Below are 26234 nucleotides of genomic sequence, written 5' to 3' on the forward strand. Positions count from 1 at the left end.
GGTCCCCTTTCACCTAGGCTCTGGTAACTACTGGAGCAGCCAGCTGTTTTGAGGGGATAACCGAGCGAATCACTTCCGTCCGAGCACTATTGTATTGATGTAGTCTTGAGAGAGCATCTGCCATAAAGTTCTTTCCAGGAAGGTAGCGCAGAGAGAAATTAAAGTGGTTAAAGTGTTGGGCCCAGCGGACTTGCTTAGGTGACAACTTCAGGGCATTTTTAGGGCCTCTAAGTTTTTGTGATCAGTCCACACCTCAAAAGGGTGCTTTGCCCTTTCCAGGAAGTGCCTCCATATTAGCAGCGCCCAGCGAACAGCAAAAGCGTCCTTCTCCCAGATAGCCTATCTGTTCTTGGTTACAGATAATTTCTGAGAGGTATAGGCACAGGGTTGTAAATTTCCCTCGGCATTGGCTTGAAGTAACACTTCCCCGATGGCCACATCACTGGCGTCGGCCTGGACGACAAACAGAGCCTCCATGTCAGGGTGTTTAAGGACCAGTTCGGCAGCAAACAGTCATTTCAGTTTTTCAAAAGCCGCCTGGCATTCCATAGGCCACTCGAGAGGCTGGGAAGGTTTTGGCTTCGCCTCTCCCTTTGTTTTCAGGAGGTTTGTAATCGGTAAGGCAATCTTCATGAATGAGGGGATGAACTGTCGATAGAAGTTAGCAAAGCCCAGGAAGCTTTGTAGTTGCTTGAGGGTACATGGAAGCGCCCATTCCAGGACTGCCCGGACTTTCTCCGGGTCCATTTCTATCCCCTCAGGCGAGATGCAGTATCCCAAATAGTCAATTTTAGTCTGGTGGAATTTACATTTTGACAACTTAACATACAGCTCAGCAGTTCTAAGTTTTTTCAGGACAGCCCTCACCAGTTTAACGTGGTCGTCCATGGTCTCAGTGTAAATAAGAATGTCATCCAGGTAGACCAGAATCCCCTTGTTGAGGTGCTTATGCAGTACCACATTGATCAGTTGCATGAATACTGCTGGGGCCTCTTGTAATCCGAAAGGGAGCACCCTAAACTGGAAACAACCCAGCGGGCAATTGAAAGCAGTTTTCCATTTGTCACCTTCCTTAATCCAAACTCGGTAATAAGCCTCCCGTAAATCCAGTTTAGTAAAAATCTTCTCCTTGGCCAGGTGGGCTAGCATGTCTTTCATGAGGGGCAGTGGGTAAACATTTTCCACACAAATGGCATTGAGGTTCTTATAGTCAACACAAAGGCAAAGAGACCCATCCTTCTTCTCCTGGAATAGCACTGGGGCGGCTACTCGCGGCCTAGCTGGTTGGATGAAGCCGTGTTTTAGGTTTTTATTGATAAAGTCTCATCACTCCCCCAGCTCCCCCAGCTCCTGGGGGGTCATGAGGTAGATTTTTGGTTTAGGGAGTTTCACCCCGGGAGGATTTCTATACTACAGTCTGTAGGCCGTTGTGGGGGCAGCACATCTGACGCCTTCTCACTAAATGCCTCCCGGAGGTCCCAGTACTTTTTTGGGATCTTTTCCTCCCCCACAAGGTGTTCTGTTGCGGCTACCACCAACTCCAGGGCCATGGTAATGTACCCCAGGCATGCGACATCTGAGATGAAATCCTCCCCCCATTCTTGCATGTGGTTCCACACTTGGGTTAGGAAAAAATCCCAATCCCTTCGGATCTACCCCATATTTTACTGATAGCAAGGGGATTTGGGCCTCCATGGCAATACCTGCCCAGCAGGGGGGCCCTGGATTGCAGCCGCTGCTTGAGTTCCAGATGCCTGAGCTGCCTCTTCCCAGGCTTTGGGTCTCTCTTCTAAGCAAGCCGAAGCCTCAATTTCACCCCCGGGGCGATCAGTCTCCCCTCCCAGCAGGCAATTCATGGGCAGGCAATCCATACCTGTCACGGGCTTTTTGACTCTCACAAGCCTCTCTCAGTAGTTGTAAAGCCTGGGTCAGCAGGAGGTCTTCTTTCTGCTCTTCCTGCCAGGCAGCCTCTCCATGTTGGCGTCTGGTAGTTGTTACTCCAGGGGGAATCTCTTCCGGCTCTGGCATCTTCCCCACACCCAGCGACCATTTGGCTCTCACCGGCTTTTCCTCAAGCTGTAAATCAGCCATCCACTCCGAAGCTTCCCAGCTGTGGCATGACTGGGAGGTAGTGGATCCAGCAGCTCCCATGTCCTCCTGGTCGCTGCCTTGGTCAGACATTCTTTGCTCAGCCCCCGGTAGTTTTATCTGGGATGGCTGTTAAGGGAGACCTTGCTTAATGTCAGATATGCCTCCTTTCACAACTCAAGAAAGAAAAACCCCGACTCCATTTTCATAGAGAAAGGTACTTTTACTGAGTATGAACTGAATGCAACCAAAGAAAAGCAAGGTCTGAAGCAATAGGCACAAAAATCACATATAGAAAGCATCCCCAAAACCCTCCCCCCAAGGGTCCAGTCAGGATTATCCAATCCACATTCCCCCAAGGTTCATGTGAGGTACAGCTTCAGATGGCTCAATCCTTCTGGTATGCCAGGATGGTTGACCTTGACATGTTATCAGCACACCTTCCAGCTGCAGAGAAAGCGCTGAGAAAAACTTTCTCCAATTCACTCCCTGTTACAGGACATCTCCACCAGCTCGCTTCCCCCCTCCCAAATACCCAGACAGCTCCCCCCTCCCCCCGTTACAATGGCAGCCAAAGCAAGCAAGCAATATAGAGGCGGAGGCTGACAGCTGGTGCGCAAGTGCTGAAAAAACTCCTAGCTCCAAAGCTCTATGCAAAACTGTCAAAATGTGAATTCCATAAAACCTCCCTAGAGTACCTGGGCTATCGAGTGTCAAGCGAGGGAGTGAAGATGGACCCAGGGAAAGTAAAAGCAGTGCTAGACTGGCAGCCCCCTTGCACATGCAAACAACTCCAGAGCTTCCTGGGGTTTGCAAACGTCTACAGGCAATTCATCCCCAGGTTCGCAGAGGTGGCCCTATTCCTAACTGAGTTACTGAAAACAGGACCCCCTCAAGCAAAACCGCACCCCACACAACTGCTGGCCTGGACACTGGACTGCCAAAAAGACTTCGAGAAATTGAAGCGGCTCTTCGCATAGGAGCCGATTCTTCAGCACCCAAACCCCGAGAGGCAATTTATTGTCCAAGCAGATGCCAGCGACATGGCCATCACAGCCATGATCCTCCAGAAAGACTCTCAGAGCCAGCTACTGCCCTGCACATGCGTGTCCAAGAAATTGACTGACACAGAGTGGCGATGGGGGATATGGGACAAGGAAGCCTATGCGTACCACTGGATGCTCCTCTCATGGAGGCACTTCTTAGAAGGGGCCCAGGGGCCCTTCAAGGTCTAGACTGATCACAAAAACCTTGAAGTCTTAAAGTCACCCCAAAAGCTCTCCCCCAAGCAAGTTCGCTGGGCTCAGTACTTCTGGCGATTTAATTTTGAACTAAAATACATCCAGGGAAGAAAAAACCTGCTGGCCAATGCTCTATCGAGGAAACCTCAATTTGACAGCCGGCAGGAAGAAGTCATCCACACCATCACCCCCCCCAACACGCAGCACAAGTCACTACCAGGGGACAGACCAGGTGACGAGCCAACCCTTTGGATGGAAAATTGACAGCAGAGCTAAAAGCAGCACTGCCAATCGATCAATGGCTCAATGAAAACTGAGAAGTCCTAACCATGAGAGAAGGTTTAGCTTGGAAAGGGTCCAAACTCTATGTCCCCGCCAGCCTCAAACTACAAATCTTACAGTGCAGCCACAATTCACAGCTAGGCGGTCACTTCAGTTTCCTAAAAATCCTTCACTTGACTTGGAGTTAATTCTAGTGGCCGAAAATGAAAGCCGATGTGGAAGACTATGTAAAGAGCTGTGCTACTTGTGCCACTATGAAGATGAGATCAGGAAAACCTCCTGGGCTGCTCCAACTAGTGGCTGAACCCAGCCGACCCTGGGAAGAGATCGCTATGGACTTTATACCCTTTTCCCCCCAAAATAAGACATCCCCTGTTAATAAGCCCAATTGGGCTTTTGAGCTCATGGCAATAAGGCCAAGCGCTTATTTCAGGGTTCAAAAAAATATAAGACAGGGTTTTATTTTCTGGAAAACATGGTAGTAGAACGCCCAGACAGCAGCGGGAACACAGTAATCTGAACTGTGATTAACTTGTTTTCTAAACAAGCCCACATCACTGCCTGCTCGGGACTACCCTCAGCCAAGAAACTGGCAAAGATGTTTGTCAAACAGATCTATCGGCTACATGGAATACCATGCTGGGTGATCTCAGACAGAGAAGTCCAATTCACTGCTAAATTTTGGAGGGAGTTCCTGAGGTCTGTTGGATTGACTCAAGGACTTAGTTCAGCTTTTCATCCAAGTACAAATGGAGCTGTGGAATGTACAAATGCCATGGTGGAAAAATACATAAGATGTTATGTGAATTACAAGCAGGAGAATTGGGTAGCTCTGCTGCCATTCACGGAAGTGGCTTACAACAACGCAGTGCATAGCAGCACTAGACTGACCCTGTTCCAAGTTACCAGTGGCATAGACTTCATCCACATGCCTGAACTGCCAAGAGAACAGCCTTCTTCCATGACTTTAACCGAATGGATGGGATCATTAATGAAAGGCTGGGAGAACATCAGAAAGGCGCTAACAGATGCTGCGGTGGCTTACAAAAAACAAGCTGAGAAACACAGATCTCTCCAGTCCCCTTCAGAGTGGGAGTCTACCTGTCAACCAAATACATTAGATTAAAATTGACTAGTAAAAAGCTAGGTCCGAAATTTCTAGGACCTTTCCCAATAGTGAAATTAACCCTTTCTTTTTCTCCAGCCAATTATACCATTTCTGCCATACTAAATAGTAATCCGTTTCTTCCTTTTCCTGTATTTCTTTTGTAAGTTTGTCCATTTCTGCACATGCTTCCAGCTCTGAGCAAAAACTATCCGTGCTGCCGTTAGTATATGAATAATTAAGTATTTTATTTCTTTTTCATAATGTCCTGTGGTTATTCCTAACAGGAAGGTTTCTGGTTCTGATGTGTGATTTCCTCTATTTGTATCCTGATTGCCTGCCAAAACTGTTCTGCTTTCTGACAAGACCACCACATGTGGTAGTAGGTTCCTTTCTGCAATTTGCATTTCCAGCACGTTGGGGAGGTATTCAGAAACATTCTTGCTAAACAAGCAGGGGGAGGTGCCACCTATAGAACATTTTGTATATGTACTCTTTGTAGGGTACAGACATTGTTAACTTATAATTTACGTTCCATAGTTTTTCCCATTTTTCCAGTTCAATATTATATCCGAAATTTTTCACCCAAATTATCATATTTTCTTTGACCACTTCTTCCTCTAATTTGTATCTTAGTAAATAATTATAAATTTTGGTTATTAATTTATCCTCTGTCCCTTGTAAAATTTTATCTAATTCATATGGCTCTCTTTGGAATCCAAATTTTACCAGGTCTGTTTTCCGCTGTGCTGCTTACTCAATTCATGTCTGGGATTTTCCTCTCCTGCTTGTCAGGGACTGAGCGAAATGTCTCTTTAAAATTTGCATAGGTCACGCCTCCTTTGTCTCCTAGATCCTCAGTTGTTTTCGCTCAGTCTTCTTGTGGGGACCTATTTCAAACTGCTCTGGCAGTTAGTTAACTAGGTGTAGAGAGGTTTTAGGTTTTATTGTTTTCTTGTGTGCTTTCTTAATTAATTAATAGTGGGAGCGGAAGAGTGCAGGTTCCAGCTGCGGTTGCAGCCAGAGCTGCTTTATGCTGCTTGTGGAGGGGTGAGTGACTTTGGAGCTCCAGGCCACCCCCTCCACCTTTCCTATCAGCAGCTGAAGGAGTTTTTTTTTTAAATTAAATTTTATTGAATAAAGAATATATTACATTTCAAACTCTACAGTTCGGCAACGTGTAGTCATCTTGTATATTTACATAAATGGAACCTAATCAATTATCTAGGTATTATACAATTTATATGTAAATTTTGTAAAACTGAACACATAATACAACAATAATATATAGATTAATTAATAATTGTACATTGTCCTAATGAGAGTTAACTTTTGCATTTATTTTTCAACCACCTATACCACAGATCCCAGATCGTATAGAATTCTGAGTCTTCCTTTCCATTTAAGACATACGTTAATCTGCACATTTCTGCACAGTCCAATACTTTATTGACTATCTGTTCCTCAGTCGGACATCCTTTCTCTTTCCAGCAACTGGCATAGGAGAGTCTAGCAGCTGTAACAATATGGATAATCAGATATTTCTTTTCCTTAACAAATTTCCGTTTTAGCACTCCCAGGAGATAGATTTCAGGTAGAAAGTTAATATCCTCATTTAATATTTCTTGGACTCATTTTTGTATTTTTTTCCAGAATTTCCTCGCTTCCGGACACGTCCACCACATATGGTAGAAGGTACCTTGGTGGTGGCCACATTTCCAGCACTTGGGACTTGCATTCGGATAGATCTTTGCAATTCTAGATGGTGCTAAATGCCATCTATACAGCATTTTGTACTGATTTTCCTTATAGCTTATTGCTCTTGTCAATTTAAGATTGCTGTTCCATATTTCTTCCCAATCATCTAAATTTATCTTTGAGTCAATATTTTTTCCCCAAGCGATCATTTGGTCTTTAGGTATTTCTCCTTCTCTATCATAATCGAGCAGGTAGGAGTATAATTTAGCTAATAATTTATTATCATTGCCAAGCCATATCTTATCAAAGCTGTTTGTTCCCGCTTCTATTCCCTCTTCCTGTTTATCTTTCCTATATCGGGACTTTATCTGTAAAGAGGGCCACCAATCTATATGGATCCCTTGCTCTTTCAATGTCTCATTAGATTTGAGGTTGCCGCTGTTGTCTAAAATGTCTTGGTATGTAAACATTTTCTCTCTGCTTATTGTGTTTGGGTAGATCATAGCCTCCATTGTAGAGATCCATTTTGGGATTTTAAAGTAATGTTTATGCCTAATTTCTTTCCATGTCTTCATTAATGTATCTCTAATTTTGTGTCGGTGGAAACATATCCCTGCCCCCTTTCCTTTATCCCAAAGATAGGCATGCCAACCTCTTAGCAGATCATGCCCTTCCAATTGTAGGATTCTTTTGTTTCTTAATGTGGCCCACTCTCGTAGCCATACTAAATTGGCAGCTCTATGGTATATCTCCCAGACTGGGAGCCCAAATCCACCTTTACTTCTTTTTTCCTGCAAAGAACATAACGCAATTCTCGTTTTTTTCCCTCCCCAAATGAATTTCCTTACTATCATGTTTAGATCCGAAAAGAATTTTTTGTCAATGCTAACTGGAGTGGTTTGAAACAAATATATTAATTTGGGGAGAATACTCATCTTAATGGTGGCTATCCTACCTAGAAACGATATTTGTAACTTCCCCCAACGATCCAAATCATGCTTGATTTTTGTCAGTAATGGCGTATAATTATCCTCCTTCAAAGTCGAACTTCTAGTGGTAATCCATATCCCTAAATATTTTATCCTTTTAACTATTTGGATGCCCAAATTTCCTGTTAATATTTCCTGTTCTCTTTTCAGGATATTTTTTGTTAACATTTTAGTTTTTGTCATATTTAATTTGAATCCAGATAACTTCCCGTACTCGTCTATCTCTTTCAAAACCTTTGGCCCAGTCGTTAACGGGTCCTCCATGATCAACGCTACATCGTCAGCGAACACTTGAATTTTGAAGGTTTCATTCCTAATTACCAGTCCGCGTATTTCGTTATTTTGCCTAATATTCCTTAACAGTATCTCCAGAGCTAATATAAATAAGAGTGGAGAGAGTGGACAGCCTTGCCTTACCCCTTTACCAATCTGAAAAGTTTTGGTCATGTCTCCATTCAGTATAATATTTGCACTCTGCTTATCATAAATTGCTTTTATCGCATTCTCGAAGCATTCCCCAAAATTCATTCTTTTAATCTGCTGGATCATAAATCCCCAATTTATTATTAGTTTTTAAAAAATTTGATTTATATGCCGCCCTTCTCCGGAGACTCAGGGCGGCTTACAATGTGCTCAGCAATAGCCTTCATCTGTAGCATTCGTTTCCCGGAGGCTGAAGATGTGTGTGATGTATGAAAGGAAAACATCCACAGATAGCAGAGTTGAGAGTAGAATCAACAGCAACTTTATTGAGCATCAGACATAGTTTATATAGTTTCTAAGTTTCTCAGTTCTCACCTACTATGCGTGTTACTTTATTATTGGTTAACAAATCTCCAAGGCACAATAATTGGTTAGTAATTACATCATTGGTTTTCATGAGAAAATGCATGTATTCACACACAATGATAGTTACACAAGATACACTGAAAGCGGCAAATGTTACAGGTTATACATTGTTTCACCCTATGTCCTTGTACATGCTAGAAACACTGCTCAAAGATGAGAATTGCTGATGTTTGCAATTTCGTGTAACTGCAGTTCCAAAAACCATACAGATGAACATTGTAATAACCCTACATTTCCTCGCTTTTTATTTCAATGAAGGAAAACGAAATTTATCAAGAGTACGCAATTGAATCACATTTAAAGTAGGTTGAGGTGACTTACGAAACATTGCAAAAAATGTAGGAATACATTGCAGACAACAACAAAAAAGTATAAGTAATGCAAGTACAATTACACCATAGAAAAACAATTGTTTCAACCAAGCAAGATCAGGTAACCAATCAGTTAACCAAGCAAAAGGAGAAAATTCCACATGTACATTATTCTTTATATCAGCTTGTAAATTAGCTAATTCATCTTCAATAGTTTTATTAAGTGAATGAAAATGCACAGCACAAGCACATTGACCAACCAAGGTACAAAATCCACCTTGACGAGCTAACAAATAGTCTATGGCAAAACGTTGTTGAATCAAATCTTGATTTAGTTCTTCAATTTCATTTTGCAAATCTCGAACAATGGCAGCAGTAGCGTTAATAGATTTCTCCAATCGACATGTTAATCCCAGAATAGAATGTCTATTTTCTTGAGCTATTATTCCTGGATATGAACCCAAAGTAATAGTTCCAGTTATGGCTCCAGCTAAAGCACGTCCAAAAGTAGGCAACGAAGAAAGTTGGGTATCAATAATAACTTCATCAGAACATGTTGATCCCATAACTGCACGTCTCCTTCGAGTTAACAATCTATCAGAAACACCTATTTGTACAGGTAAAGACAAATATCCAATTGCAGCACATTGATAGTTTTGAGGGTGTACATTTGTTGCATATTTATCAAAGAAAAACCACATAGCAGGATCTTTTAATTGCCATCCAGCACAGATTGATCCACTTGATCCCATATCAGAGACATCAGTGACTTGAAAAATAGGAAAATCATTTGGATACATATCAGGTATAATATTATGACCTTGTGATGTTCCATTAATATTACCCCATAACCAATATTTCTGAGTACAATAACTATAATTCCCTACTTTATCTAAAATACGTTTAGCTTTTGAATAATCAGACCATTTATTAAACCAATTATGACGAGCATAGCAACAAAAACATAAACCTCTAGTAAATTGATTAATACGAAGATACTTCCATTTAACTAAATTCAATTCATATGGAGGAGTAGAAAATAACCAAGAAGAAGAAATATGCTGAAGTTGCGAAACAATGAAAGCAGAAGACTTAATTAAATTAGGAATAAAGGCAACTTGACCAAAAGCCATAGGAGGTTCATAATATAAAGTTACATTATTACCATGAATCAAAAACATATATTGAGCATGACGAATCCAAAGATTAGGACTAAGGGGAAAATCAATAATTGCTTCAGAATTAGGAGAGAATAGAGATAGAAAACAAAAGAAAAAACAGCACATAAGAAAGGACTTGTTGAATCGTTGTTGAACTTCAAATTGGTCCCAAATCAAGAGTGGAGGATGTTGTGACTTGAGAGTTTTCATTTGTTTTTCCATGATAAGGACGAACACATCGGCCTGGAATCCACACAGCTTTTTTCGTTTGCAGATCTTCAATTGCAGCGTAACCACGACCCCAGGTTATAAGTTTTGTAGGTCCACGCCAGGCCGGATCAGGAAGTTGACGATAAAGTACCAAAGGTCGTGAAACAGGATCCTGAATATGAAAATGTAAATTGACTGGAATTTCTGAAAAGGAATCTAAAAATGTTAAGTAATTCCATGCATACAAAGCAATAGAGATCAAATTTTGAATCTTTCGCAAATGGAATGGACCAGATTCAGTTTTTATTAATTTAGTCAATGTAGCTTTGAATGTACGATGAGCTCGCTCAATGATAGCTTGCCCTTGGGAATTGTAAGGAATCCCATGTATCAATTGAATGTTCCATTGTTGACAGAAAGAAGTAAATTCTTTACTAGTATATGCTGGACCATTGTCAGTTTTCAATTGACTTGGTCTTCCCATGACAGAAAAAGCAGAAAGACAATGAGACACTGCATCAGAAGTGCGTTCATGTCTAGAAGCAGTAACCCATAAAAAATGAGAATATGTGTCAATTGTTGCATGTAAATATGTGTATGGTTTAAAAGTAGCAAATTGTGTGACATCCATTTGCCAAATTTGGTTGGCTTTTGTTCCTCGAGGATTTACTCCCATAGGAAAAGGAACTGCAAATTGTTGACAAGAAGTACATCCCCGAACAATATCACGAGCCTGGGAGATGGGAACAGAAAATTGTTTAGCCAAAGATTTAGCATTTTGATGAAAATATGAATGACTAGCAACAGGATCAGAAAAAAGAATTGTGACATCTTTTAGAGTTTCATCAGCTTGTCTGTTTCCTTCAGTCAAAGAATTTTGAAAAGGAGTATGGCTCCTAATGTGCTCAACATATAAAGGAAAGACACGTTCTTCCAAAATATGTTTTAAAGATAAAAATAAAGACAAAAGATTAACATCAAGAGAAACAGAACAATATGCATAAGGAAGAGATTGCATTGCAAGAAAGACATATTTTGTATCAACAATTAAGTTAATAGGCTGATCAGAAAACAATCTCAAAGCCAAAATAACAGCTGCCAACTCAGAACGTTGGGCAGATGTCTGAGTAGAAGTAAATTTAGAAAACCATTGTTGACCATCCGTCCAAACCACAACACCACGAGTAGGTGATCCATCTGTGAACACTGTTAAAGCTTCAGGAAGTGGAGAACGAGTAAAAATAGAAGAAAATGAAAAATTTTAAGGATGTAAGGATGTAAAAATGTAAGGAAGAAAAAGAAGTTGTGCAACAGAAGATCCTTTAGGAAGAAATTGTGGAATATTAACCCAAATTTGCATAAGAATAACTCCAGTGTAATCAGAATCAATAACTCCTGGAACTACAAAACATCCTATTTTATGAGCAGAAGAGCGAGGTAAAATAATACCAACTAATCCAGAAGGGAGAGGACCAGTGTATTGAGAAGAAACAAGTTTAACTTCTAAAGGAAATTTAAAATCCAAGTCTTCTTGAGTAATTAGATCGATCCCAGCGCTACCTGTTGTGGCTGAGGAGGCACAAGAGAGGGAGGAGGAAGAAGGAGAAGATTTACGTAATTCCATAAGCAGAAATAGCCTTCTTCAATTCTCGCAAAATTTGAAATGGCAAACCTTCCCATTCTGCAATCTGTTGTCCATCTTGTGGTCCTGGTTGATATTGCACTGGACATACTGACAACAATTCAGCTAACTCTTCCCCAGAAATAGCAACATCTGCCTTACAACTTTCAACCATCTTTTGAAAAGGAGACTTTAGAACATTATTAAAAGGAGGAAGTTTCAATTCAATGTTAGAAAGTTTCTGTTCAATGTCAGAAGAAATAGAAGAAGATTTTAAATTCTTTTGTTCAATAGCAGAAGAAACAGAAGAATCAGAAGGAGGTTTTAGAATCTCAGAAGGAGGTCTCAAAATCTCACAAAGAGGTTTTAAAATCTCAGAAAGAGGCTTCAAAATCTTTTCAAGATCAGTAGTAGCAGAAGGTATTTTAGTGTCAGCAGGAGCAGAAGATATTTCAGTGTCAGAAGGAGCAGAAGGTATTACTATATTAGAAGGAGCAGAAGAAAATACTTTAGATTTAGAAACTTCAGCTTTAGAATCAGAAGTTATAGAAACTTCAGCTTTATCAGAAGAAGCAGAAGGAAATACTTCAGATTTAGAAACTTCAGCTTTAGAATCAGAAGACAAAGCTTCTTTAGAGTCAGAAGTCAAAGCTTCCTTTTCAGGCAGAGTGTCAGAAGGAGGTATTTTAGAATCAGAAATCAAAACTTCAGAAGGAGGTGTTAAAGGAGAAGAAAACTCCTCTTCCTTCCTACCAAACATTACTATAGCATGTCTACATAGATGCCAAGCATGCAAAATATCTACCTTTAAGCTTGTATTAGAATGCAAAACCTTGCCAACCTTATCCCAATCTGACAATTTCAAAGAACCCCTATCAGGATAGAAAGAACAAGTTAAGGCAATTTCTCGTACCAGCCGATAAAGAGCCTTCTGTGAAACAGAAAGTTCAGACTTTTTAAGAAGATAAAGTAAATCATCTACATGCTTCCTTTGTTCTTGAGAAATCGAAGAGCCCATACTTACAAAAATCTTATAAGAGATAAGATCGAAACAGCGCGCTTGTCCTTGCCGGACGAAATATGGGTCCCTGTTCCGGGCGCCAAATGTAGCATTCGTTTCCCGGAGGCTGAAGATGTGTGTGATGTATGAAAGGAAAACATCCACAGATAGCAGAGTTGAGAGTAGAATCAACAGCAACTTTATTGAGCATCAGACATAGTTTATATAGTTTCTAAGTTTCTCAGTTCTCACCTACTATGCGTGTTACTTTATTATTGGTTAACAAATCTCCAAGGCACAATAATTGGTTAGTAAATACATCATTGGTTTTCATGAGAAAATGCATGTATTCACACACAATGATAGTTACACAAGATACACTGAAAGCGGCAAATGTTACAGGTTATACATTGTTTCACCCTGTGTCCTTGTACATGCTAGAAACACTGCTCAAAGATGAGAATTGCTGATGTTTGCAATTTCGTGTAACTGCAGTTCCAAAAACCATACAGATGAACATTGTAATAACCCTACATTCATCCTTTTGTATATTTTATACAAAGTCAGCTTATTGCCCCCACAACTGGGTCCTCAATTTACCTACCTTAGAAAGGATGGAAGGCTGAGTCAACCTTGAGCCTTGGCGAGATTCGAACCTGCAGTAATTGCAGGCAGCTGGTCTTAATAACCAGCTTAATAACAGGGTGCCTTAGACCACTGTACTACCAAGGCTCTTAATTTAGATTGTCGAACGCCTTCTGGGCGTCGAGAAAGACCAAGGCCAACTGTTTCTCAGAGTGTATTTCATAATATTCCAACACATCCATAACCACTCTCATATTAGTTCTGATCTATCTACCAGGAAGGAACCCGTTTTGGTCAGGGTGAATCCAATTATTTAGTATTATCTTCATCCTACCTGCTAATATTCCCATAAATATTTTATAGTCAGTGTTGAGTAAGGAAATCGGCCTGTAATTTTTTGTTTGGGGTCAGTACCTTCTTTTTCTACCAATGTGATGGATGCCTCCTTCCATGATTCTGGAATCCTGGAGCCTCTCAGGGCCTCGTTGCATATTGCCAGAAGTTTCGGTACAAGTATTTCTTCCAGGTCCTGATTTTTATACAATTCTCCTGGGAGGCCATCAGGACCAGGGGTTTTATTGCTCTTTAATTTAGATATTGCCCCCTTCAATTCCTCTATTGTAATTTCTCTATTTAACATTTCCCTTTCCTCCTCCTTTATCTGTGGCAGTTCCCCTTTGGCGAGATATTGATTAATCGTATCAATTGAGGTTTCCTCCTCTCTGTATAATGTCTCGTAATATTGTCTGACGAACTTGAGTTTCTCGTCCTCTTCCTCTAATATTTTGCCTTCCCGATTCTCCAAGCAATCTATAATCCCCTTCTCCTTCTCTTTCTTTAATTTATACGATAACCATCTCCCTGGCTTGTTTGCATTATCAAAATAATATTGTTTAGATTGTTTGATTTTTTTTGCCAATTCTTCCTGTTCTAATAAGTTTAATTTATGTCTTATTGTCATCCATTGTTCTTTCTTTTCAGTATCACTGGGATCTCGTTGTAGTCTCTTCTCTGCTGCCTCCAGCTGGATTAACAGATCCTTCTGAGCCTTTCTTTTTTCTTTGTTGTTATATATATTATATGATATTACTAATCCCCTCAAATAAGCCTTCATTGTATCCTAGACGCATGTTGAGGGCGTTTCCTGATTCTCATTCTCCTCAAAAAACAATTGTAAGTCTCTCTGGAGCTTTTTAGTAAACCCTACATCTCTAAGAATATGGGTGTTTAATCTCCATCTCCTTCGTTTAACCCTGTTTGGGCTCTTCCACTTTATCTCTAATGGGTTGTGATCAGCCCACACATTTGGGGCGATTTCAACCGAATTGATTTCTAATCCCAAACTTCTACTGACCCATACCATGTCAATCCTTGAACAGGACTTCTGAGGGCTTGAATAGTAGGTAAATTGCTTATCATTCAGATGTAATACTCGCCAGAGATCTACTAAGTTGTGCTCATCGACTAAATCAAAGAAAGTTTTGGGGAGTCTTTCCCTTTTGTTCTTTTTCGCTATCCCACTCTTATAATCCATTTCTGGGTTTACTACCCCGTTGAAATCACCAATAATGCAAATGTTTCTATGACCCAATTCACCTATTTTGTGGCATAATTTCCTATAAAATTCTCCTAAATTCCTATTTGGAGCGTAAATAGCTACTACTAAAATTGGAATACTGCCCCTCTTGATTTCAATTGCCAATATCCTCCCTTTATCATCCGAATATTTAAGTTCAGCAATAATTCCTTTCTTTACATATAACGCTACTCCCCTTTTTTTTCTCTCTGCTAGAGAGGTAAAGGTTTTGCCAAATTTCCCAAACTCCAAATATTTCCTCTCCTCTCTCCTTATATGGACTTCTTGGAGACATATTATTTCCGAATTAGATTTAATTAGTTTTGAGAATATTTGCTTCCGCTTCCCTCCATTGTTTAAACCATTGACATTGACAGACAGCAATTTCCAACCCTCCATTTATCCGACTAACTACCTAGTTCTTATTTGCCCTTACTGCTCTTTGTGGTCTTTGTCTCTTTCCTTTGATTTCTTTGGTTTCCTTCTCCTCTAGCTCCTTTTCCTCTAGTGTTCCTTCTTTAGATTTTCTTAACTGTACATTGATTTCTTCCTGGGAGGCTATATCTAATTCCTCCTTACTACTTTGGTCTTCCTCCGCACCCCTCAGGTGGTCCAAAAGTTCTTGTGCGGAGACAAGGCTATCAATCTTAATTCTTTTCCCTTGCCAGGTGATGAGCATCCCCTCCGGTAAGATCCATCTGAAGGGGATACTTCTCTTATTTAGCTGAATCGCCAGGAACCTATAATCTCTTCTCAGATCTCGGACCCTCTTTGGAACTTGTTTCAATACTATTACCTCTTTACCTTTGAAGCTTACAGGTTCTTCTCTTACTATGTTATATAACATATCCTTCACTTTCTTCCGGGCGAATCTGACATGGACTTCTCGAGGGAGCTTATTCCTCCTGGCGTAGTTGGTTTGGACTCTGTAAATTTCATCCAACTCTTTTATAATATCATCTTTGTCCTGTTGTAATATGCCAGCTATTAAGTCCACCATAACATTCCCCAAATCTTCGTCCTTATCCTCTACCACGTTCTGAAAACGAAAGAAAGTATATCTCGCCCCTTTTCTGTTCAGGAACTCGAACCATGTGATCCTGTCCACCATTAAACCATCTTTCCAAGCAGTCTCCATATTTCCAGTGTCTTTTTCCCCACTTGGAGCAGAACCCAGAAGGATATTTCTTCTAACAGGGCTTTTGCAGGAAACAATTCATTCATTCGTTCTTTTCAAGAGTGGAAAGTTCTGTTCATTACTCTAAGAGACTCTGTGCCAAGTTTTGCCTTACTCTGCGTTTGGAAAAAAGTTACGTGGCAGCTTGCCAAACGAGATAAGGTGTGTTGATAAATATTCCTTTGAAAAACTGTTTGGACAAACCTTGGTGACTGTGAATGAAAGTAATTCACAGTCGTGTAAATAAAAGATGTTTTTTTTAAAGTTTTTTATTTTTATTTCTCATAAACACATGTACAGTCATTTCTTTCATTTTTCATTTTTACTTTTTCAGGACTGCTCTTTTACCCTTTACCTTTATTCCAACCTTTCTTCTTCTCCTCCTCTTCTCTTCCTTCCTCTTTCACCTCCTACTTCCTTCGTTCTTCGTCTCCTTTTTCTTCCCCCACTCCTCTCTTTTTCCCTCCTTCTAACCTTCTCCTCTGCTCCTCTTTCCCCTCCCTTTTCTTCCTCACCTTTTCCCTTTCTTCTTTCTCCTCTCCTCTCTTCTCCCTTCCTCTCTCTCTACTCCTTCCCCTCTCTCCTGTTGTTTCCCTTTTCAGTTCAATCTAAAGTGGTATTCGAGCAACCCCGATTTCCTAGTTATCTTTATTCTCATTTCAATTTCTTATTCAATTATTATTTATTTTTATTTCATCATTTACGTACATTTTTATAATATCTCACTTTTTTCCCTTTTACCCCCACTTCCCCTTTTTCCTTTTACTTGACATCATCTGGGTATCTATTTTTCTAATTGTTTTCTCCCATCTAGTCTCTATCTATCTTATCTCTATATCCTTATTCATATTTCCTTTCAATCAGAATAATACCCACACACTCTTACACACACTATATCAGAGGTGGTATTCAGCCAGTTCTGACCGGTTCTGGAGAACCGGTAGCGGAAATTTTGAGTAATTCAGAGAACTGGCAAATACCACCTCTGACTGGCCCCGTCCCCATCTATTCGCTGCCTCCTGAGTCCCAGCTGATTGAATCCCAGCTGATCAGCTGGGTCTTCTTTTGTTGCCCTGCACACGGAGCTGGAAAGCAAGTTAGTGGGGTGGGGAGGGAATGGAGATTATATAGTATCCTTTCCCTGGAGTGGGGTGGAAATGGAGATTTTACAGTACCCTTCCCTTCCCCTGGAGTGGAATGGAAATAGAGATTTTACAGTATCCTTCCCCTGGAGTAGGATGAAAATGGAGATTTTACAATATCCTTCTCCTGGAGTGGGATGGAAGTAGAGATTTTACAGTATCCTTCCCCTGTCATGCCCACCAAGCCACGCCCATAGAACCAGTAGTAAAAAAATTTGAATTCCACCACTGCACTGTGGTGCGCTGTGGAGCTTGCACAGGCCCACTATGCCAGTGCTATCACCGAGGCAAAGCAGCCAGCTAGAAAGGCTGAATAGAGGTGGTAAAAGCATGCCTATTGCCAGCAGGCAAAATTCAGCCACCATGAGCAGGGAAAGCTCGATCCCCATCAGTGCTATGGCCACCCAAGCCCATCTGGGATTGCATGCCTTCCCCATCTCTTCTGGGCCTGGGAAGCCAGGGCTCCAATGAAGATCTGGCTTTCCCACTTGTGGTGGCCATTTTTTGCTTGCCAGGCCTGGGTGTGATTTGCCATCTCTACTCGGCCTTTCTAGTTGGCCACTTTGCCTCCTTCGAGCTGCACGGGTCTGCTGAATGGCAGTAGAGTTGCCATCCAGAAGCTTCCAGGGGTAGAGACCACCGATGATGTGCCTCCTTCACCGGGGCTGTTCAGCAGGGAGAGCAGAGCCCCACACTGTCATATGGCGAGACAGTCGGGGAAATAGTGGGCTCTGATGAGTGCCGCGAAAACCCCAGCTGCCAAACCGCCGCCGATGGGTCTTCGGACCGGAACCATCCTGCAGTTTGGTTCCGAAAAGGAAGAGTATCTCGGATGACCAAGAGGAACAGGAAAGTTCCTCGGAGGTCAGAGGGAACCTTCTGTGAGTCGGCGGCGGGGGGCAGCAGCCATGGCGGCTGCCACGAAGCTGGGACAACCGGGCTAAGAGATGTGCAGGAGGAGAGTGGATTGAAACGGAGCATTCTGAAGCCAGGTGAGTGACAACCAACCCAGGCTTGCAACAATGCTTAGAGCAATATTATGAACTATAAGACCCCTAGCCTTAAAACAGTGGCTGAACAACAAAGGGGCTATGGAAAGTTTAAAATGTAATCTTAAAGAGACAAAGACCCGACAAACAACTAACTCTAGAACAGAACTAATCGAATTAAATATCGAGACATGGTGAAAAGACTGGATATTTTAAAACTGAAATTGGATTTTTTAAAAAAAGAGAAGATGATTTGATACTTTTAAAATCAAAAGAAGAAGTGTAATTAAACTGGACTGTTATATAATTGCAATAAAATGGATTCTTGCATGACTAATGGAAAAGGTGGATTGTAGAGGGACATCTTCTGGTCTAAAAAGGAACATTGTAACTCGTTTTTGTTATGGAAAATTTTGAACTCTACAGATAACAGTCAGATTTTGTGTAGGAGGGTTTTTGTTTTCCTCGTCTGCAGGCAGCTTGACTTTGATGAAAAGAAAAGGAAACTACAATGGAACTCCTATAATTGGAATAATAACAATTTTAAAAACTGGCGCAGGAACAAAAGAAGTATTTAGCACAGGCTCAAGTGAAGGGAACTTGATGCATTTCATCTGGATTAAAAATAAGAAAAAGACTTAATATGACATATGGAGGACAAAATTTGAAGACTTTGAAAAAGGGAGGAAATATATGCTAACAGGCGAGAAAGTGAAGAAATGAGGTAGACACGGCTGGAAAAAGAAAAAAGAATTAAAACAATGTGATTAAAATGAAATAATGTATAGGTGGTAGTAATAATAAAAAGGAGGTTCTTATCAGATAATTATGGACGGATAAGAATATGAGAAGAATATGACATAGATATATAAAATTGAAATATTGATGGAAATTAGAATATAAGAGAAATTGAGCATGTTAAAAGAGATTTTTAAATATATACAAAGTTATGTTTTAAGCAAGAACCATGTCTCAATGTTAAATTGTTATAAAAAAGGATAATGATAAATATGATTAACTGAAATAAGCAATGTATAGATGGATGGAAACAACAAAAAAGAGGAGGATGCTGGGATTAATAGCAAAGCTAACTATGATTATGCTGTGATTAACAACCAATAAACAAAAAAAGAATATGCTGTGTTTAACAGCTAAAAAAATAAAAATGCTATGCTGTGTTTAACAGCCAAAAAACAAAAATGATTATGTTGGGTAGGACAACAAAACAAAGAGGATTTTGCTGGGAGTAACAGCAAAAATGAAATGTTTATGTAGGGTTTAACAACAAAGACAAAGATAAAGATGCTAGGTTTAATAGTAAAAATAAAATGACTATGCTGGGATTAACAGCCAAAAATAAAAATTATTATGCTTGGCAGGACAGTAAAAATAGGGAGGAGTATGTTGAGATTAACAGTAAAAATGAAATGTATAAATTGGATTTAACAACAGAAATAAAGATGATAATGATGAGTTCAATAGTAAAATAAAATGATTATGTTGGAATTAACAGCCAAAAAATAAAAATGATTATGTTGGGAACAGTAAAAATGAAATGATTGTGTTGAGATTAATAGTAAAGTAATGAAGATGATTATTATGGGAGTAATAGTTAAAATACTTTTTAAATGTTTACAATAACTGTAATGATTTATATTGTTAAAATATATCCATCCAAGCCAGGGGTGAAATGCTCCCGGTTTGGACCGGCTCGGGTGAGTAGGTAGCGACGGCAGCGGGCAGTTCGGAGAACTGGTAGCAAAAATTCCTGGCCCCGTCCCCCATACCCAGCTGAGCCGCGCAATCATCACCTGGAGGCTCCAGCTGGTCCAGAATGCGGCCGCGCGGGTGGTTATGGGAGCGACGGGGCGCTCCCATGTGACCCCCCCTCCTGCACGAGCTGCACTGGCTCCCGGTGGTCTTCCGGGTGCGCTTCAAGGTTTTGGCTACCACCTTTAGAGCACTCCATGGCTTAGGACCGGGGTATTTACGAGACCGCCTTCTGCCACCAGTAGCGTCTCACCGACCAGTACGCTCCCATAGAGAGGGGCTCCTCAGGGTGCCGTCGGCCAAGCAATGTCAACTGGCGGCCCCCAGGGGGAGAGCCTTCTCTGTGGGGGCACCCGCCATCTGGAACGAGCTCCCCCCGGAGATAGAGAGGATCCCGGACCTGCGCGCTTTTTGCCATGCCATCAAGACATTTCTTTTTCAGCAGGCCGGCCTGGCCTAACCTCTCTTTTAAACTTTTAAACTTTTAAAAAAATTTAAATTTTAAATTTGTCTTAAGAATTTGGGGTGTTTTAAATTTTGTTTTCCGGGCCAAATTATTTAATTGTATTTTAATGCTTTTTAACATTTGTATTATATGTATTTTATCTGGCTGTTCACCGCCCTGAGTCCTTCGGGAGTAGGGCGGTATACAAATTCAATAAATAATAATAATAATAAATAATAATAATAATCAGAGCCCTTTTTTCCTTTTAAATGGCTCTGACGAGCCAAGCTCTGACGAGCCAAGCTCTGACGATCCCAGCTGAGTTGCCTGCTAATCAGGCAACTCAGCTTGGATTGTCAGACCCATTTAAAAGAAAAAAGTTTCTTTTTTTCTCTCCCCCCCTCCCCCGCCCCCATCCTCCAGCTTGCTTACCTTAGCTTCTGGTCGCAACACGCTTGCTGTAATACCTGCAATCCATTGCATCAGCAAGCAACTGAATCTCCCTGCCTGCAATCAAGCTCATCGGTGAGCAGCTCTATCTGCAACTTTAAGACTTGTTGGCTTCAACTCCCAGCAAAGCTGGCTGAGGAATTCTGGGAGTTGAAGACTTGGCAACAAGTCTTAAAGTTGCCAAGGTTGGAGACCCCTGTTCTATTGGGTAAGTTTTTTTCTCCTTTGGGAGCTTTAAAAAAATAGTTAATTGGGGTTTTTTTCAGTTGTTCTTTTTTTAGACCTAGCCATTTAAAGTTTAGGAAGTTTTAAATTTAGCTGCTTTTATATGAAAATAAAAATAAATTAAAATAAAATAATATTTGTGCAGTTTTCTGAGATTTAGTGTATTTCTATAGTGTTTCACTCTAACTACACAAACACACAAAATCTCACAAAGCTGTATGTGGAATTTTGGGTGTGTAAAATGTGAAAGTTGTTTTTTTGGGCTTTTTGAGGTTCCTTCTTGTTGCTGGGGCCATTTTGGGTCTAGCACAGCTGCTTTTACATTGTGGGTGAGCCAGTTGTGTTGTGTTGTGTTGTGTGTGTGTAAAGTGTGAAAGTTGTTTTTTTGGGCTTTTTGTGGCTGTGTGATGTTCCTGCTTGTTGCGGGGCCATTTTGGGTCTAGCACAGCTACTTTTACATTGTGGGTGAGCCAGTTGTGTTGTGTTGTGTTTTGTAGGTTAAAAAAGGGCAAAGAAGTGACATTGATTTGGCCACGCCCACCCAGTCACCTTACCACCAAGCCCCGCCCACTAATTAAGCCCCGCCCATAGAACCGGTGAGCCAGGCTAAGATTCGATATTGGGATAAAACTCAAATATTAGAAATCCAAATCTTTGGTCAAGACAGAAGTGCCTCTCCCGTGCCAAGGTGCTGAGATGACAAACGGTATTTGACGTAGGTACAGAATTGTAAAAGGGCAAACTGACCCTAAACAGATACATTCTGTTGTTTAATGTTTATTGCATCCCAAATGTCATGCATATCCCTGGATAAGGGGTGCTGCTTCCTTATTGCCCTTGAGGCGTCTCCTAGCCTCTTATCTCCTTTTGTTATGTCTTGAGCTCCAGAGCTGAGAACCTGAGCCTGTGGGAACAGGGCTGTTATGTCTTTCCTAGAGATAGATTAAAGGGTAGCTTCTACGTGTGAAATGCATCACTCTCTGTAATAATTTTGCCTTTAAACTGTATAAATACATGGCCAGAAGAAGCCATCGGCGTTCAGACCCTTTTCTTGTCTTTGGACTGTTTGAACCTAAACTCTTTCCTGCATTGAAGAGCTTGCTCTAGTCCGTTATTTTGTCTACAACACCGGTAGCAAAAAAATTTAGATTTCACCTCTGATCCAAGCAAAAAGAAAGAGAAAAATGGAATGATACTTAAGATTTTGGGATAATGGCATAGTTAAATTGATAGAATTTATAGAAATAATTGAATAAAATATTAAGTTGTGTTAATTGGAAGTTAGGAATTGTTAGTGATAAATTAAAAAAAAGAATTGCTAGTGATTTGTACTAATTTGTGACTGGATCAATGATTCGTTTTGGAAAAGATGTGCTTTATGTTTGTGTTTTAAAAAAAATAAAAAAAACTTTTTTCAAAAAAAAAAAGATCCCAACAGCCAAGGCATTAGCAAAAATGTTTTTAGTCCACATTTATCGCCTCCATGGAGCTCCCCAATGGATTATCTCAAACAGGGGTGTCCAATTCTCCTCCAAATTTTGGCAGGGTTTCTTAAATCTATTAGGCTCCACCCAGGGGCTGTCCTCTTCACACCACCCCCAAATGAACGGGAGGATAGAGAAAGCCAATGGCGTATTGGAACAATATTTAAGATGTTTTATTAACTACCAATAGGGCAATTGGACTGACCTGTTACCTTTTGCTGAAATAGCTTAGAACAACTCTGTACACAAAAGTACGAGCTCCATAGGCTGGAACTGAAAGGTAAGGCCAACAATTTTTGCTTGCAGAACTCTGCTGGAGGTGGGGGAAGTGAAAAATGGGGTGCACAGATGCCCCAGGAGGCAAAAAATGGGTGAAAACTGCCTGTTTTTCACCTTCCTCCGTGTAAGCATTCCAGAAAACCCCAACTTCAAGTAAAGACGCGGAAGCAAACATTTCCCAAAGTTCTCTTTACTAGAATAGATAAACTGGCACATCTGGGAAAACCCGAATCTGAAAGGTCTGGGTTTTCCCTCAGTAAATCAAAACCCCCAAAACCATCCCCTCAGTTGATCACATGCTCCAATCAACGTCTATCCCATCTCAACTCAGCACTCTGACCACTCCTTCTCCAGATGCTGGATCGCTCTGACCTTGACTGACAGGAAGAATGCTATTATGTCTACCAACAACCCCTCTACTAAATCCCCCCTCCTACTTTCCCACACATGAGAAGGTGACAGAATGGAAGCTTCCGGCCTAATATGGCTTCCAAAGCTGACACCCCGCCTCCAGAAGATAGAGAGAAAGAGAGAGGGAGAGGGAGGGAGGGAGGGAGAGAGAGACACACAGAGAGAGAGAGAGACAGAAAGAGAGAGAGACAATAGACACACACACAGAGAGAGACTTGATTGTAAGCTCCTTGGAGCTGAGAAGAATTGCTGCAAAACTGAGTTTTCTGAAGTGGACCACTAGACTGCTAAACAACTTGTAAGGTCCGGCTATACGCTTAAGCTCTCAGTGAACCAAAAAGAAAGACTTAAACGGAGGCTTGAATAAGAATCAACATTTAATCTTTGATCAAAGACAAAAGGCTGGGTAAAACCATTCCAAACACATACAAAGAGATATGTATATGGGAGGGTTCACATCTTCAGAGAAGATGTAACCACTTTTATACCTTTAAAGCATCAGTTAGATCCCCAATTCTGGCCCCTTAATTTATGTTTGTGTATTCTTTGTTGCCCTGCAAAGGAATCTAAACTTCCAATTAGTCTTATCTTTGTTTACTTAATTGGCCACTTAGCCCCTGGCTCCTGAAGACCAGATCTTATCCAGATCAGGCATAAATTAGGATTGAGATGTAAATTACCCCTTTGTTGATGGCTGGAGTTCCAACAGATACGTACCATGTTTTTAGGTGGCATAGAAAGAGATTGATATGAGCAGGTCAAATGGCAGGGACATACGTTTGACAAATACCAGATACATTTCAGAGGCCTAATGACAATATGTTTGTAACAGGAGATACAAATAGAAAGGAATAATATATGTGATACAAAAGCACAATATATATGTTACAGGAACCTAATGATTACAGAATAACAAGCTTTTACTAAACTTAGTATATCAGTATTTTATTTTCTATCTTTATTGTTTCCCTACATTTCACTCTTTTTATTTAAACGATGGAATGCTTTCCATCATGCTGTAAAAGAGGTACATATTTAGTAGGGATTGTTTTAAGGATCATGTGAGGTTCAGTTGGGGAAGAGTTTGGCTGCGGGTATAAAAGTCCCGAGGATCAAAAACATTGAGACAAGTTGTAGAACCAAAATAAAGATCAGAGCCATTGTCACCTTTTCCAAAGAATGTGCAGGGAAACCAGCAACAGAGCAGAAAAACAGCAAAGACAACAAAAACAGCAAACCAAATATATTCAATGGGTGTCCAGTCTATCCAGTTCATCAGTGAACAGGTCAGCAGGCGATGCTGGGGAGCGGTGAAGTTTCAGCTTGAGTCCTTCCAGCTGTTGGACTTGCCACTGCTCAGGGGGCTCGGGGACGTGCTTGACTCGTGATGCGTGGACCCACGCTTTGACGCCGTCCACTTTCACAGCCGTGGGGGTGCTCAGAAGAACCTGACGGTGTAGACCACTTGGGCTGAGTACAGGTGGGAGAGAGTTCTTTGATCCTTACCCACTGGCCCAGTTCAGCCAATGGTGGCACGTCAGCAGCTGGAGGTAAAGCGGACTGGACCTGTTTAGAGATAGAGGACAAAACCTGCGCCAGATTATGCAAATATGAGGTGATATTTCTTTCCCCTTCATTAGAATCTGTCAGGGCAGAAGCAACAAAGGGTCTCCCATACATCATTTCAAAGGGTGACAATCCTAATTTCCCTGAAGGCAGGACTCTAATTCTTGCTAAGGCTAGTGGCAGTACCTTAGGCCAGGGGAGTTGGGTTTCTTGGCATAATTTGGACAAGTGTGTTTTCAGGGTTCAAACGTTCCACTTTTGATGAAGCCTGTGGTCTGTAAACAGAGTGGAGGTGCCAAGGGATGCCTAAAAACTTACTGACATCCTGAGTAACCTGTGAGGTGAAATGCCTGCCATTGTCAGACTCAAGACCCTTAGGGACCCCAAATCTTGGGATAATGTGATCAACTAAGGCATTCACCACCTCTCTGGCTTTTTGGGTGGGGGTAGGGATGGCTTCTGGCCATCCAGTGAATAAATCCACAAATACAAGAAGGTTAGATTTTGCTCCCCTTTTTGGGAGTTCAGTAAAGTCTACTTGCCAAGCCTCCCCTGGGTATCGGGCAGTTCGAAGACGACCGAGAGGAAGCGGACTGCCCCCTCGGGGGTTGTTCCTTTGGCAGATGTCACATTGAGAAACAACAGTCTTGCAAAGGCCACGCAAGTTTGGATTGCAATAGCGGGATGTGAGCCACTTCTGGAATGGGCGAGGACCGCTGTGAGACATGCGATGAGCTCGTTGAACAAGTTTCCACACCATTTGTTGAGGGAGCTGGATTCTGTTCTGAACGACCCACCAACCATTGCACCACTTGCCATCAGGGTGTAGCTGGTCCCTAGTATCATATAGGGCAGGAAGGTGTTGCGTGGGGTCACAGGGAAGCAAAGCTGAGAGATTCTTGGGATTGACAGCAGGGCCTGATTCAGCAGCTTGGTGGGCCCAATAGTCAGCAGCCCAGTTCCCACGAGAGATTTCACTGTGGTCTGTCTGGTGTCCTCGACAATGAATGATAGCTAGCTGGGATGGCTGTCTGACAGCTGTGACAAGTTTTTCTAGCAAGGGCTTCATCTTTAGACTTTTCCCATCTGCACCAGTAAAGCCACGAGCCTTCCATAGAGCGGCATGAGTGTGTGCAGCCAAAAATGCATAACGACTGTCAGTATAGATATTAGTGCGTAGTCCAGCTGACAGATGGCATGTCTCAATTAGGGCTAAAAGCTCAGCTGCTTGAGCAGACCAGTGAGAGGGGAGTTGTCGTAGGAGGAGGGGGCCATCTCTGCAAACTACAGCCAGTCCTGTGTATCTTTTTCCATTTTTTACAAAAGAAGAGCCATCAGTCCAGAGTTGGGACTCAGGATTGTCAAAAGGTTCAGTCCTAAGATCTGCACGAATGCCTACCACGGATTCCAAGACGGCTAAACAGTCATGCTGTGGACCATCCTTGAGGGGGCAGGGCAAAAGGGTAGCTGGATTCAGCCTTTCACATCTATGAAGCTGAACAGAGTCTGATTCTAAAATCTGGCTTGCATACTTAGAAATCCGGCATGAAGTGGCCCATGCTGGGAGTTTTTGTTCGAGGA

General features: G+C 41.4%; 1 protein-coding gene across 1 annotated transcript; it reads right to left on the minus strand.

Moving 5' to 3' along the window:
- Positions 1 to 8125: 8125 nt before the first annotated feature.
- Positions 8126 to 13085, minus strand: LOC148114785 (uncharacterized). The gene has a single exon (XM_087891203.1). The coding sequence runs from the start codon at positions 9943 to 9945 to the stop codon at positions 8497 to 8499; it is 1449 nt and encodes a 482-aa protein (XP_087747329.1). The 5' UTR covers positions 9946 to 13085; the 3' UTR covers positions 8126 to 8496.
- Between the last annotated feature and the right edge of the window lie 13149 nt (positions 13086 to 26234).

This window comes from Pantherophis guttatus, chromosome 3 (genome assembly GCF_059756535.1).
Source record: "Pantherophis guttatus breed Tessera chromosome 3, ASM5975653v1, whole genome shotgun sequence".
Taxonomy (NCBI): domain Eukaryota; kingdom Metazoa; phylum Chordata; class Lepidosauria; order Squamata; family Colubridae; genus Pantherophis; species Pantherophis guttatus.

Coding starts and splice junctions, on each gene's coding strand:
- LOC148114785 (XM_087891203.1), bottom strand. CDS start 9,945: ATGGAAAAACAAATGAAAACTCTCAAGTCACAACATCCTCCACTCTTG.